Here is a 15,861-nt window from a genome sequence, read left to right on the forward strand (position 1 = left end):
CCAGGATAGGTTTGATCTCAGATGAACAGATAGACCCTGGGATAATGAAGAGGATAGGGAAGATACGGGAGGTGGGAGTGGTTTGGAGAGCAGGCAGGCAGCAGCTGGAGTGCTGCCATAGCAGAAGGAGGTGGTTGGTAATGTTGGCTCCTCTGGAGGTGGAGTGGGCTGTGGATCGCTGTCAGTACCGCAGAGCACAAGCTACAGTACCAAGATGGCAGAATTATTTCTTATGAAGACAAGTCCCCGCATGCAGGCTCTGCGGCGTGCATCTAGAGCAAGGCAGCTAGTATTCTGTCACATTAAGGGCGGAGAAGATCGTTAAAAACCCATATTATGAGGGGATGTTCAAAAGGAAGTGCTTTCCGCCCTCCTAATGGGATACACTTCCTTTGAATGTCGGTGATGCTCCAGGGAAACGGTGTTTAAAAGGCTAGTTACATGATGTCTTAGTTCACAGAATTAATTAATTCCCTATAGTCCACAGACTTTGCAGTCATCATTTTAGTCCTTTTGATTATTGTGTTCATTTTGTTGGGAATTTTGTGTTCTGTTCTATGTAAAGCCGATGTTGTCTTTCTCTACTTGTTTTCATTTTTCCATGATATCCTAAAATAACCCCCATCTGTCACGTTGTTAATTTTCGGTGTTCTAATTTTGTCTAGGCTACATGGTCATAATTGTGATCCTGTTCTTTCAATTCTTGTTTTGCCTCTTTATGTGAATGTAATTTGGTTGAAGTAGGATTCTTTTGTTTTTTGCCCTGTTTGTATCAATGCAAACTAGCAGCTGAGATCATACCTCATCTAATCATTTGGGGAAGTGTGCTAAAGCAGTGGTCCTCAACATGGGGTCCAGGGACCACCAGTGATCCGTGAGGGGGCTCCAGTGGTTCCACAGCAAATAGATGAATTGTTCAACTTCACCATTATTTAATTTACACTAAGCGAATACAATTAGAAAATGTAAAATGACTGTTCTGATCATAGTTTCTCTGTTACAATACAGATAGTCACAAAAAAAAGAAAATGCTCGGATTTGGATCTGAGACACAAAATAATAATATCAAATTCCCAATGTGGACGAAATGAGGTTCCTCCTAAAATAATGTACCCGGTGGGTTTATTAAACCTTTTCAAAAGAATGTACCTTGTGGGCTTATTAAACCTTTTCAAAACTCACTGGATCAACTGAGAAATACATCATTGCCAAGCTAGAACCACCAAAGTATACCAGACAGTGTCAATAAACCAGGTTTTTGAGGTTGGCATTACCACATGAAGCCAAAACTGATAGAAAGTATTTGTTGGGCTTTAGGTTGCAGTGCTGATTCATAAAGGAGGTATTATCTGTACCGGTCGGTGTTGGCTGCACATGTAACCAGGTCAGGATGTGGCTTCTTATTTCTCAGACTTTATTGATCGATCAAATATCACTCCCACTGACTTTTCCATCTTGACGGCGCCGCCTGCAGCCTGCAGCCTGAGTTCAAAGGCTGGGCTGAAATACATTGACTCAATCCAAAGAGGGAGACTTCCACACGCAGAGAAGACAAAACCTGACAAAACCAGTGCCGTCTTTTAGATCAAGTCTTGAAACACATTTTAAAGACATGCTTTTATATTAAGACAATACAGGTTTATGCCTGTATTGTCTTAATTGAAAAAAGAATATTGCTATGATACATTTTAGAAGTAAATAACAACAACAATACTGCTATTAATAATACCTAAATAACTTTATTTTTATTTTTAGGGGAAGCTTCTTTATTTCTCAAGCCAAATAACAGTGCCAACTCAAAGCTGATATACACAGACACTTCAACAAGTTTACAGGAACAATTTTCTACATTGACAAATATCCAAAATGTGTCAATGTTGGCCGCAGTTATTCTGAAGGATGGAAACACAACACTGGAGTTACTTGTACATCTCTCATGTGCATTGACATATAGTAACTTAGTTACTATATGTTACTTAGTTACTATAGCTGCTTAGTATTGCTTATTGATGCCTATTTCTTATTGCCTATTGCTCACTGCTTGTTGCCTAATTGTACTATGTCGTAAACGGAGTCCACAGCACAAGAATTTCACACGTGATACTTGTACCATGGAGTGACAATTAAAATCTTGAATCTTGAATCTTGAACAGCACAGGCGAGGCTGGTTTTGAACCCGAGGTCTCCAACTTACAAGCCCAACACATTAACCACCCGACCAAAGGGACAATCCCCTTGGCCAAGGACCAATGTGCTCGCTTTATCCACCCAGACCCAGGATCGCTACAACATTTTAGGCTGGTCCAATATCTACAATTGAAATTGCTTCCCAAAATGGAACTACAAATTTATAAAAAAACATCATACAAGACGCCATCGGGATGGAAAATGTGTTTCTTTAGCGAAGTAGCACAACAAGCCAGCGCTTATTGACATTACTGCACGTCAGTAGCATTCATGTCCCATGAACTGAATAACTGCTCGAGTGACATCACTTATGACATCACAGTTGCTCGAGTGACATCATTTATGACATCACTACTGACATCACAGTTGCTCGAGTGACATCACTGACGACATCACAACTGCATGAGTGAAATTACTTATGGCATCACTAATGACATCACAGTTGCTCGAGTGACATGATGCCTTTGCTTATCATTACTGTACTGTATTATCAGAAAAGTATCTTTTTTGTGTGTGTGTGTGTGTGTGTGTGTGTGTGTGTGTGTGTGTGTGTGTGTGTGTGTGTGTGTGTGTGTGTGTGTGTGTGTGTTACAGGGGAGTGTATGGAGCGACTGTCTGTATGGGTGCTGCTGCTACCCTCTGTCTTGGCTGCAGATCTCCAGAGAGCTGAAGCGACGGGCAGCATCCCACGCCAACTCTTCCTCCTCCTCCTCAGCCAGATACACTGCTCTGACCTCCCTGCAGGGGGCGCACTTGGTCTAGACACATCAATCTCCAGAGGACAACAGTTGATTTAATCACACTTCCTCTAGTGTGCAGCCACTCCCTGCTACCTCAGTGATTTCAGCAGGGTCCCAGAGAGAGAAACCAAACAGAATGTTAGCATCACTTTAATGTAATTTTGTATACTTTTTTTTTTATTATTATTATTATACAATGGTTTGTTTCAAAAAGCGCCATAGAGCAAACAAAGATTAATGATTCCATAAGGTTCTCCTTAGTTTATAATGCAAGAATTCTTCAGTGGCCCTTTTCTCGAAATGTATTGATCCTGTCATGACAGTCTGTTACACTTTCACTGCAAGTATGGAAACCCTGTTTAAAACAGTTTGTGAACAAATAATATATGCCGTAACAATAATTTAGACGTGCAAAAGTTTTAAACTTAGATTGAAAACATACTTTGTTTTTAGGATATCAGTTAATTTGCCTAATTTAATGACCAAATCATCAAAAATCAAAAGCCATACTACTGCTACTATACTACTACTACTAATCATCATAATCATCATCATCATCATCATCATCATCATCATCATCATCATAGATTGTAAGTTTATCTTGAACTAGTAAAGCTGCACTGGATGTAATGTAGGCAATGCTATTTTCCCTCTTCACTTGAGACAATATGTGACTTTTAGTTTTTTCTATCTCCTCTGTGTTTTCAGACTATATGGTCACAATCTGAAACTGTCCAAATAAAGGGAAGTTCCTGGAGAGAATGAGAGCGAGAGAGAGAGGGAGGAGGGTGGGAAGAGAGTAGGAAACAGAGAGAGAGAGAGAGAGAGAGAGAGAGAGAGAGAGAGAGAGAGAGAGAGAAGGGTGGGAAGAGAGTAGGAAACAGAGAGAGAGAGAGAGAGAGAGAGAGAGAGAGATGAGGAGCAAGAAGAACATTGACTCAGTAGTAGTGACAGTGCCTCAGTTGGCAGTGTCTCAAAATCAAAGAGAGAGAGTAGCTCACTGAATCTAATCAGTCTTCATTAACACACACAATACAAACCGAATTCTTGCCAACTGGTTTCACCGTGTAGTCAGGAAAATCATTCCAAGTGAATTTATCTTTCACCAGCAGATAAGGAAGCAGCAGACCAGCAGTTGAATCGTACTTATTTAAAAACGGTTAAAGGAACACTGCCCATTTTCAACCAGCTTTGTATCATTAGAACATCAGTATTATATCAGAAAACTGTAAACTGTTTTGAAGTCTGTCATTTAATTTGACAGTTATTGAGTGTTAAAGTGTGGACCAGTGACATCACTGGTCCACACTAACTCAAATGAATAACTCATTAACTCAAATCAACTCTCAATAACTGTCAAACTAGATGAATGATCAATAGTTTGACAGTTATTGAGAGTTGATTTGAGTTAATGAGTTATTAATTTGAGTTAGTGTGGACCAGTGATGTCACTGGTCCACACTTTAACACTCAATAACTGTCAAATTAAATGACAGACTTCAAAACCGTTTACAGTTTTCTGATATACTACTGATGTTCTAATGATACAAAGCTGGTTGAAAATGGGCGGAGTGTTCCTTTAAGTCTTTAATAACAATAGGACTAGTTTAATTAAATCACCACAAAACGTGATTTTAAAAACAAGTATTTAGATGCCTTTATATTTGCATGTGGAAGTGAGTTTTACAAGTCTGAAAGCAAGATATGCAAATCTTGTCACTTTAATGAAATATTTTCATAATGTGACTCAGATCAGAAACATTCCACTAGAGGCTATGTCCAGGGAAAAACATCTGCACAGCGTAAACAGTTGTCATGTGCGCAACTTGATGTACCTATCATTAAATATTTATTGTGTGAATGAATCTCTAAAAGGACATTTAAGGGTGCAAATAGTTATCTTTTCTAATGAACTTTGTAGAAAAACACCAGACTGAACATATCAATGTCTGTCTGTCTGTCTGTCTGTCTGTCTGTCTGTCTGTCTGTCTGTCTGTCTGTCTGTCTGTCTGTCTGTCTGTCTGTCTTTGTCTGTATGTACTGTATGTATGTCTGTATACAATACGTACGTATGTATGTATGTATGTACGTACGTACAGTATGTATGTATGTATGTATGCATGCATGTATGTATGTATGTATGTATGTATGTATGTATGTATGTATGTATGTTTGTATGTATGTAGCCTATGTATGTATGTATGCATGCATGTATGTATGTATGTATGTATGTATGTATGTATGTATGTATGTATGTATGTATGTATGTAGCCTATGTATGTACAGTATGTATGTATGCATGTATGTATGTATGTATGTATGTAGTCTATGTATGTACAGTATGATTGATTGATTGATTGATTGATTGATATGTATGCATGCATGTATGTACTGTATGTATGTATGTATGTATGTATGTATGTAGTCTATGTATGTACAGTATGTATGTATGTATGTATGTATGCATGCATGTATGTATGTATGTATGTATGTATGTATGTATGTATGTATGTATGTATGTATGTATGTATGTATGCATGCATGCATGCATGTATGTATGTATGTATGTATGTATGCATGCATGTATGCATGCATGCATGCATGTATGTATGTACTGCATGTGTATTCATTTTGATCAATGAGCAACTCCCACAACAACGCATAGAGGATGTTGAAAAATGTACTGTACGTCCGCTTGTCTTCTTATCACACACACCAAGGCAGGGAGAGGTCAATATTTAAATATGAGGTCATAAATGCCGTGTGGTGATGCCTCAGATTTAGTGGAATGTGTGAAGCTCAGACGATCTGATGTAGGACTGCACAGGCCAAACTGGACAGACCAGTCGACATACGTCCTCTGGTGTCACGTTCACCGCTCTTCCTCTCCTCTCTACAGACATCACATTGCGTGACTGCGTGCAATATCTTGTATTTGACTTGTTTATGAAATGTGATCAAGTTAGCCTTGTCTTGATGTCTGACTGTCTCAAGCATCATGCATGCCAAACTGGACAGACCAGTCAGTGTCAGTGAACGTGACACCAAACACGTTCACCGCTTTTCCTCTCGTCTATAAGACGCTACGCTCACTTGCAGATGCTCAGTCATCCAGGTTTGGGATTTGAGCAAATTCCACCTCCTCTTCCTAGACGAAAACCAAGGTAAGGCCTCTAATTGCGGTAAGACACTGAACAATCATGACAAACAGTGATAGAGACATATTGGCAGTATGCAAAATCAACTGTAGGATGCAACTCACATGGAAAATGTTTACTTAAATTTAAATATGGTGCAATATAGTTTCAAATTGAATGGTTGGTATTATAATTGACATTATTTCCTCATCAAATAAGCTGCTGCATCATAGGCCTATGGTTCATCTAATTGTTAAATGAACCAATGAAAACCAATACACAATAGTGAATTGGCTACCAGAGCGGCTATAGACAAAAGCATAAAAGACTTGGGCTATAAAAAAAGTAATAATAATAATCATCATCATCATCATCATCATTATGATGATGATGATGATGACGATGATTATTATTATGATGATGATGATAATAAAAAATTCCCCTTTGACCCCTGAACACATAGGAAGGGGCTTTAAGCACTCTACTAATATGATGATTGGGGGCTCGGAATTTGTTGGGGAGAGTGTAATAATTATCGTATGCACCCTCGCTGTGCATTGCCTCACATTGCATATTCTGGAAAAATGTTAATTGAGTTAGTAGCCTAACCTCTGCAATAATAACACCTTGCAGAGCATTAAATATACGGCTACTGCAGTCATATCCCATTGTTGTGTCTACTACTGTTGCTTTCAGACACTGAACATGAAAGTCATTCTAAAAATAAAATGTTGACCTGGAACACTATAACACCAGCAAACACACGTGCCTCGTTAAGTTCTCATACAGCACAGGTTTTTCAGCATGTTGCCTGTCCAATTGCTTGTGAATTTGATTTCTTTAGAAGCTGATGCCACATGTCTGCCATGTCGGTCGTCAACCAACCCAAGCCCTTCATCATGACCAACACGTCCAACGAATGGACCTCTGGCATCTGTGATTGTGGCGAGGACCTGCCCCAGTGTAAGTGAAGCCAGTCGACCAAGCATATACGTAGATTTGATAGTCGTTGCAGGAGTGAGGGGTTTAGAGCTACTGTATCTAGTTCTCAACCACAGTCTTGTATGCAGTGTTGGGGAGTAGTGAACTACATGTAGTTGAACTACATAGTTAAACTACATTTAGCAGTAGCTTGCTGGTAGTTCAACTACATTCATATTTGCGTAGTGAGCCAACTATCGTAGTTAAACTACAGTACTTTTTGGTCATTTTTGTGTAGTTTAAGTACTCAACCTAAACTACAATTTTGGGCAATAAAATGAAAGGAATATACATATTTATTTTATTTTACCATAACTGTTGAACCAGAACCCCCTTTGATAGGACTGCCTCTTTTTCTTTCACCCTGATTGCTTTGAAGGCAGCATAGACCGTGAAAGCAGCGAGGAGGATCCCACTAACGTTACTGTTCTTCTTGACACAAAGCCAATGCTGCCTCTGATTGGCTTACCCTGATATTCTTACCCTAACCTTAACCAATCCTAGTCAAGTCTTTACTGTTTATTTGTCTGATCAAACAAAACCCAGAAGAACCCAGATTTGTTTACAACAAAAGTATAACATTGCATGTATTGGGTGTCAATGAACTCAATGGAAAGGCTTATTTTTGCTGGCATTATGCTTTTTTGTAGGCTATTATATTTTATTTCATACATGTACATTGTCAATTGAATGTTTTTTTTTACAAAGTAGTTTGAACTACTTTTTCTGCGTAACTTGTAGTTTCCTAAACTACATTTCTCGCAGGGTAGCTTTGCTGTAGTTTCAATTACTTCCATGGTGAAGTAGTTGGTAGCTTCCTAAGCTATGCTTTCAAAGTAGCTTCCCCAACACTGCTTGTATGTGATGTAGCCTATTATGAGACAAGACATGTCGTGACGTTGGCACTTGCCACAGGAACATGCATTCTCTATCTGACAACATACCTTTGATCAGTTTCACACTTATCTGGCATTAGGAATGCTAACAGAGTGCAGTGGGTTCAGCGAAGCATCTGGGTGTTGTTAAGTGTTACCATTCCAGGGTGATGCGCTGTATGATCATGAAAACACTATCTGATGCATATTTTTTCCAAGTACAACAAGCATGTCATCCTTCATGAATGCTGCAGGGGCTCTTTGAGCCAATCGGTAAAGATGGATCAGATTTAATCCAAATCGAACAGGTGGTGGAGAGGTTTGACATTTTCACGAAGACCAACCGGTGCAATTTGTAAGGATAGCTGAATGCGTGAAGGAAGTTTAATTTCCATTGGACCTATGCACAGGAGTTATGGCCTTTCAAAGTTAGAAATGTTTACCTTCATTATAGCGCCCCCATCAGGTCAGTTAGCTTTTAATGACCAATACACAGTGCGAAGATGCATACTCTCTCCAAGTTGAATGAAAACCACCTTTGGACCAAAGGACTAGCAGTTATGATCGTATGGAGGGTAAACATTTGACCTAGTTAGAGTACCACCACCATTAGCCTAATCAGTGTGATGTTAAAGCCCCAATATGTAACTATTTTACCTTAAAGGTCCCATTCCGTGCAAAAGCTGTTTTTACTTGAAAATGCATATATACTGCTGTCATCCCTCCCTGTAATGAGTGGTCACAAGCTCAGAACTGCCACAGTTGGATTTGTCCCTATCCAGCTTCCCCCTGCAGCCTCCTTCAAGCCACACCCCCAAACGCTCTGTTCCCCAGACGGGGTATCGGGACGTCACGATGGTCCTCAAGCATACTGCGCGGGTCTCTCTCACACAAGCTACCTGCACCATTTTGTCTATAGCCACAAAATTAACACTTCTAGCTGGAGCGACGCCAACTGTACGTGATCCAGCAACTGCGGAGGTGCATTCGGTAAGTCTAGGCATTTTGAGATGTCCTCTTTAGCGTAGCAACCGTTAAGTTAGCGATAGCTCGCAACCTAGCGTGCTGGTCCACAGACGCTAATCTGATTGGCCGCTGGGAGCCTGGGGCGGGCTCTCCCTCAGCGGCCAATGGGAACTGTTAGTTGTGAATATATTATAGAAACAGACCATTCTTGGGAAGCGACGAGATGAGGAAGTGAGAACTCCGTCACAACAAACGGGGTCGCTATATTTTCGACAAATTAATCCAGAATCATGTTTTATGGACCAGAGACGACACACGTTTTTAAGAGGTTACAGCTGCACGAATTGGGACCTTTAATATAAGACCTTCTAAAGCATTTTGATTCTACACTAATATGTAATATGGAGAATGGTGCCTCAGCCTCAGTAACTTTGATGCATCCATTACCTGGATGTAATTTCCTGGCTGCAGCTCCTGCTTTCTGCTGACAAACTAACGGGATGCTTTTATTGTGAAGAACGTATAGGAAGTGAAATGTGTTTATTGCTCTCTGAGTTAGCTGTACTTGATTAGCGGCGCTATTCTTCAATCAAACAAGTCGACACAACAACATTTGGGGATATTTGGAGTGATTTTATTTCCCAGCTAATCAGTTATAAACACTGCAGAAAGGTAAGCAGAGTAGAGAGTAGGCCTAGTTAGTTAGTTAGTTTTATTGACAAAATATTAAAAATATTTGGGTCCAAACATTAAAAAAATCACAGAATTAAATAAATAACACAATACTATCAGCCATCAGTTCAATTATATAATCACAAATACAAGCAGAAACAGTAAAATAAGGGTGATACAGTATCTGAACATACAAACAGGGGAAAGTATTTATTAGCATCCTGTAATTACCACTTGTGGCAGCAGAGGTCGCTGTAGCTGCTGCTCACCAGATTCCTATAATATTGGTGCTTTAAATGGTGGACTGCAGTGTGTAGAGATTTGTGATATTGGGGTTACTATAGTAAGCCCTTGGTACTGCTTTTATATGCTAACTCGTTAAACGCTTGTTATGGTCCATAGTGTAGTTTAAATCAATGCGCCCTACACTTATTTGGTACATGAGAAGAAGAGATATAACCGGGCTTGTTTATCCTTTTGTTCCAATACAATTACTTATTTTATTCTGGTGTGCTATTCGTGCTATGTTTGCTTATAAAAATTAGGCTAAAAAGATAGCATTGGCTTTTATATAATAACCTTCGAATATCATGCTGTATTGGTTTATATCTGCTCCAAACACTGTGGCCTATTACTGTTCAGCTGGGGGGGATGTATTTCAAGTCAAAAAAATGGCATTAGAACTGCTTTGCTGCTCTGCTCTGCTCTGCTCTGCTCTGCTCTGAGAACGGACAGTGGGTTCCCCTTCTTGCCAAGTGCAGGAAGAGGAAAGAGGTTACTTGAGGTCACTTTCGTTTTCCGCGTTAGTGAGTGCAAGAGATGCTGTAAGGATGGGATCATGGTTTTTGCCTGGGCGCTTTGCTAGGGTGCTTTTCATCTACTGTCCAACCTCTAGGTGTACAACCAGAGGAGGGGGGATGGTGAGATGGGGGGGCACCTATGCAGAGCGACCTAGCACACAATTTAAGAGTATATGCTTGCTTAGGTAATGTTTTTTGAGAAAACTACACTGTTTGTTTAGCCTTTGTATTTCTTTGTTTACCCTTATCTTCTGTTGTTCAAAGTAGGTAGAGGAGGGGCGGATAAACAGAGCAGTCCACAAGGCCCTTATACGGGTCTACCGAACACCTGCCCACACTTTTTTAAAGAAAATGTATCGTTGCTCTGCGCTGTTTGTGAGAGAGTCCATTGTATTCCCCCGCTGCACGAAGAGTAATGATGCGACCTGTCAGATAACAGGGGGAGTGACGTGTGTCAATTAAGGTCAAGGCCATATTAGCTATGTACACCAAGGTCCCCGGAGAGATGGATGAACTTAAGAAACCTCAGAATAGGTGGATTTATAAATCCCGGGCTGGCTATTGGATGGAACAAGTCACATTTCTCTGGGAGGGGGGCAATTAGTCATTATAACCAGAAAAACCCCTAACTAGCTTACTAGTAGGCAGAAAGCCAGAGCTGAACACCTGCTCCAGCCATCATCTGATCAAAATGAGCTCATGGGAAGCCGGCCTCATGTATGGGGAGGGTTTTAGCATATTGGAACGGGGTGAATCTTGTATAAATATGGGAGAAGCCCCACAGAAGATTCAGAATTCATCATTCTTGATCACTTTTTGGAACACTCCTTGGGAAGACTGCTTCAGAGCTTTTTCATATTTTAGGACTTCTTGTCTTGAACGAAAAACTTTGTTTTATATCTTGTAAAACTTTTATTTTTTGATTTTGAAATAAATATTTTTTTAAACCTATTTTCACTCCTTTTTCCTGCCGATACCATTTTGAGGTTCTCCTCGCTTCAAGAGCAGTGAGTATTCCCACCAGAGGCACCTTTAAGCCTTAGGTATAATACCTGGCCCAATAAGGGCCGCGGGCACACGCTAAGCGTGACCCCCTCCCTTGAGTGTGTTGAATGTAATGAGGGTGACTAGTCGCAGTGGAAAAATGGACGTAGCATTTTTCCGCCCGGTTTAAGGTAGAACATCTCTCTAAGGCGTGTGATTGCTTTTGTAACAATTGTGCTTAAGCAGGAGAGAGTGCCCTGGATAGCTGGGACCGGTTGGTGACAGACTTTTTAAGTCTGACACGGCTGGAAGTGGTTATCGTAGCCGGGGTTTGTGTTTGAGTTTTAATCCTTGACAAAACAGAGCTCTGGTCTAAATACTGGTGATTGCTAATCGAAGAATATTTGTTGTGTGAATCAGCGGGTATAAAAAGAAGAGTGATTAACCCCTACTATCTGTGAATGATAAATTTATCGATAGAAAGATTAACTATATACTCTGAACTCCGGAGCTTCCGTAGGCTAGTAAGGTGGAAAAAACCACGTCTGACCGATTCGAGCTAGATTAGAGAAGCCGGAGTCTAAATATAAAGGGTTATAAGGTCAGGACCTACGAGGGACGTAATATATAGTGGCTTGTAGGGAACTCTCGTATACCGGATGAGGGTTTTTCTCCCCGGGCATCAAAAGTGCTTGAAGGAGATAATATTTTGGTATCGCATCGAGCTATATTATTGGGTTAATATAGTTTGGATATTTTAAAATATTCCATAAGCGACCTGAAAGGTCACCTCTAGGGGTTTTTCCGCTACAAGTGCCAAATTTTCATCAAAAACAAACCAGTATAGTGTCTGAGGTGTCGTGTCCATCTATACCATGGATGTGGTCTATACATCAAACATGAGATCTCAGACACTACTGAGATGTCATGTTTGATAAATAGACAGGTGCAGACCGATACAGCAACATGATTTGCATACAGCTTCACGAGGTTTGCTCTGTCACTCACTACATGTTCAACAAGTGAATCCATCTGGATATGGCTTCAGTAGCTGATGTTCTCAAACTCTGAAACCTCTTGTATGGGCAGCACCATGGCTTCCTGTACTGTCCGTCACTGACTTGCTGGGGGAAGCTAAGCAGGTCTGGCTGTGATTGGATGAGAGACCGCATGGTGCTGGAGGACCAGTTGGAGGCGCTCTTCCCTCTGGTCTCATTAATTACATCCCCATCCCCAATGCCCCAGGGCAGAGACAGGGAATCTGTGTCCTTTGAGTGAGCACCATCCTTCGGATGAGATGTTAAACCGAGGTCCTGACTCTCTTTGTGGTCATTATCCCATTGGTACTCTTCGCAAGTGTAGGGGTGCAATCCTGGTGCCCTGGCTAAATTTCCAAAACAGGCCTTCCCTCCCTCATGGCCACCTAATCATCAATCGATCAAAGCACTATATAAATTATATAAAAACAGATAAATAAATTATGAGCGCATCCCCAACTGTTGAACAAATTATGTCACTCATTTGCCTTTTCAGGTTGTTTGGCCTTTTGGTGTCTTCCCTGCTTCACCTGTAAGACATCTTACGAGGCCGGCGAGTGTATCTGTCTCCCTCTGCTGGACGCTTTTGGAATCATCCCTCCCATCACCACGTCCCTCAGGGTGTCGGTGCGCCAGCGTTATGGCATCGAGGTACAGACACATTGAACTCATGAACAGCTACCCAAGGCCCCTAGTTCATATGTCAGAAGAGAGGCATGCTTTGTTCAGTAGTCATTTCACCTTCTTGACCATTGTGTGTAAATTAATGTGAATTCATCCCAGGTGTTCCACCCAAGACTGTGCATGCGTAAGTAGGGTCCAAAGGGAGCTAGATGCCTCACCACTTTTTCCTGCCCCTCATGGCTCTCCTACATAAGAGTTCAGTCATGTATTTTATTGATTGATTGATTGATTGATTGATTTGTTTATTTGTTTATTTATCGTATAAATAGTTCACAATCATCTCCACTCAAAACAAGGCACCCACAGGGTACCCCACCTACAGCAAGGTTTTGTGCAAGCTCGGTTTTTTTTTTTTTATCCCTGCTGCACGTTATCACCCCTTTTAGTTAGTTTGCCTGTCTGTCAGCAGTATATCTCAAAAAGTTATCAATGGATTTCCATGAAATCCGGTGGACAAATGGGCTAAGAAACAATTGATTTGATTTTGGTGGTGATCAAGCTCTGGATTTTCTGCCATTCAACTTTTTTAAGCCATAAACTACCAGAGTCTTTATCGCCTTGATTCCATTTAACTTTTAAATCTAAGTGATAGGAATGATATATTTGGGTGGAATGGCATGTTTGGAGAGTATTTCAGCATTAGGTTTTCAGTCATTTGCGGTCTTTCTGAGTGCCTTCTAGTTTTGAGCCCTTGCCTCCCAAAATGGGTATTCCCATTTTGTGTATGAAACGTGTCTCTACCAGACCGGAAAAAGTAGGAGTTGATTACAGTTTAAAAACATGAAAAAGCAGCAGAAGAAGCACTTGATTTGTAGGCTTTTTAAGAGTCTGGCAAGATATGAAGTCCACCTCAACTACCTCAAATACTAGAAAGCATACTATAGTGTTTACCAGTGTAGAGCTCCCAGACACAAGCCTTTTAACTCCAGCATTAATCTGATCTCTGATCTATCTTAAACCTGTTTTGATGACCTTTCCTTTGTAGACTCAGGCTGTATTTACATTCCCAGAGTAAACTCGGTACTATGGTCATTAAGAAGAGTTGCGGTACACTGTGTTCCATGCTGAAGGATTGTCACCTCAGATCAGATTTGTTTAGTTGGACTCTGACAATGATTAATGACAGCAGAACCTGATTGTAGCATCCTAATCGGCTGTAATGTGGAATCTGAACCCTGAATGCATTGCACTTTGCAACCTAACATATTCTCTCCCTCCAATAGGGTACAGTTTGTAATGACTGTGTCTTGGCCTGCTGCTGCGGGCCCTGCAGCTGGTGTCAAATAGCAAGAGAAATGAAAACCAGGATGAGTCCGATCACTATCATCAACACAAGGGCCTGAGAAACGGACCACCGCAACCATCCTCACTGGCAGCATCATCATCATCATCATCATCATCATCATCAAGACATGGACCTCTGTACTCCTCTGCCTTATCTGTACCTCCATTGACTTACTTTATACCAAGATCACCACAGACGTCTCATGGTGTTTCCTTTCCTTCAGGGGAATGCTATTTTGTCTCGGAAGAGGCTGCATTCTCTCTCCCTGACGCTAATCTGCCGCCACCACCACCACTGCATACAAGCCGACACTGGCTTCTGACCTGTTTCAAGCACGTCTGCCTCTGAGGAATGCCACCAAATAGCTGATTGAGGATCAGCACATTCGTGCGTGTTGATGGAATGTAGATTAATGAGAGACACTACGGAGGAGAGCAGACACTTGGCCTGTGTGACGTTCCATCAACAGATTTCTGAAATGAATCAAATGAAACCATACCAGCACTCTAGTGATTCGTGTTACACTGTATTCCAATAAAAATGCAAGAGTTTATATGTGTGTGTGTGTGTATAGGCTATACCTGAATATTTGTATGTTAATGTACATAATACATATCGCAAGTCCGTTCACTCTCATCCTGATAATCAATTTACCTTGGTCTGTTTCTTGTACATTTACATTGAAAAATTCTTGAAATTCTTCCAAATGTTTTGAGTGCTGGATTATTATTATTATTATTATTATTATTATTATTATTATTATTATTACCTTTATTATTATTATTATTATTATTATTATTATTATTATTATTATTATTATTATTATTATTATTATTATTATTATTATTATTACAGAGAATAAACCCCTAATTATGATACATTCTACTAGTTGTATTTACTATGAATGCATACTGTGTAAGTCTTACAACTCTTACAACTCTTACCTTTATTTGGTCAATTGAGAGACCACAGATTACACATCGAAAATGTAAAAATGCAGCTTTTTGTCGGTCACACTGATCTGAAAACATCAGATGCAGTGCGAACGGAGCCAGAGAGCGTTGGAGGGGAGTGGCGGGGAAAGGAGGAAGGAGGGAGGGAGCGAGGGAGGAAAGGGCAAGGTCACAGCAGAGGGGAAATAAAGTGAGATGGGGTGATTACAACAACAGCACGAGTCAGTGCTGAGCAGCCATATCAGCCAGCTGCAGCCTTCCCCCGTCTCTCCTCTCTCTCTGTGTGAGCCAGCCGCAGTCTCCTTCCCTCTCTAGTCTCCTCTGCCTCTCTGTGGACTTATGCAACCAGGCTGGAACAACACAAGCTCAGGGTAACTCGCGCAGGGCGGAGGCCACACTGCTTCACATTCAATATGACTGCAGGACCGAGGCGCTTGTGCCGAATTAAGTCCTTAGTACGCTTCAGGGCCACCACGCAATGTCTGGAAACCCTCACCCTGCGTACTGTAAGTAGGGTTCCCAGAGTAAAAAGCCTGGCAATTTCCACCACTGGATATAGA

General features: G+C 40.9%; 1 protein-coding gene across 1 annotated transcript; it reads left to right on the top strand.

Moving 5' to 3' along the window:
- The first annotated feature begins 5,709 nt into the window (after nucleotides 1–5,709).
- On the top strand, nucleotides 5,710–14,985 carry LOC310779756 (cornifelin homolog A-like). Its single transcript, XM_083640248.1, has 4 exons — nucleotides 5,710–6,091; nucleotides 6,909–7,027; nucleotides 12,876–13,030; nucleotides 14,287–14,985. The coding sequence occupies exons 2-4, from the start codon at nucleotides 6,922–6,924 to the stop codon at nucleotides 14,404–14,406; spliced, it is 381 nt and encodes a 126-aa protein (XP_083496374.1). The 5' UTR covers nucleotides 5,710–6,091; nucleotides 6,909–6,921; the 3' UTR covers nucleotides 14,407–14,985.
- The last annotated feature ends 876 nt before the right edge of the window (nucleotides 14,986–15,861 follow it).

Source organism: Poromitra crassiceps, assembly GCF_964638095.1.
Source record: "Poromitra crassiceps genome assembly, chromosome: 7".
Taxonomy (NCBI): domain Eukaryota; kingdom Metazoa; phylum Chordata; class Actinopteri; order Beryciformes; family Melamphaidae; genus Poromitra; species Poromitra crassiceps.

Excerpts from the sequence above, each read along its gene's own strand:
- LOC310779756 (XM_083640248.1), top strand. The coding sequence starts at position 6,922 with ATGTCTGCCATGTCGGTCGTCAACCAACCCAAGCCCTTCATCATGACC. Across the intron at positions 7,028-12,875 it reads TGGCGAGGACCTGCCCCAGT|GTTGTTTGGCCTTTTGGTGT; the intron begins GTAAGTGAAGCC and ends TTGCCTTTTCAG. Across the intron at positions 13,031-14,286 it reads GCCAGCGTTATGGCATCGAG|GGTACAGTTTGTAATGACTG; the intron begins GTACAGACACAT and ends TCCCTCCAATAG.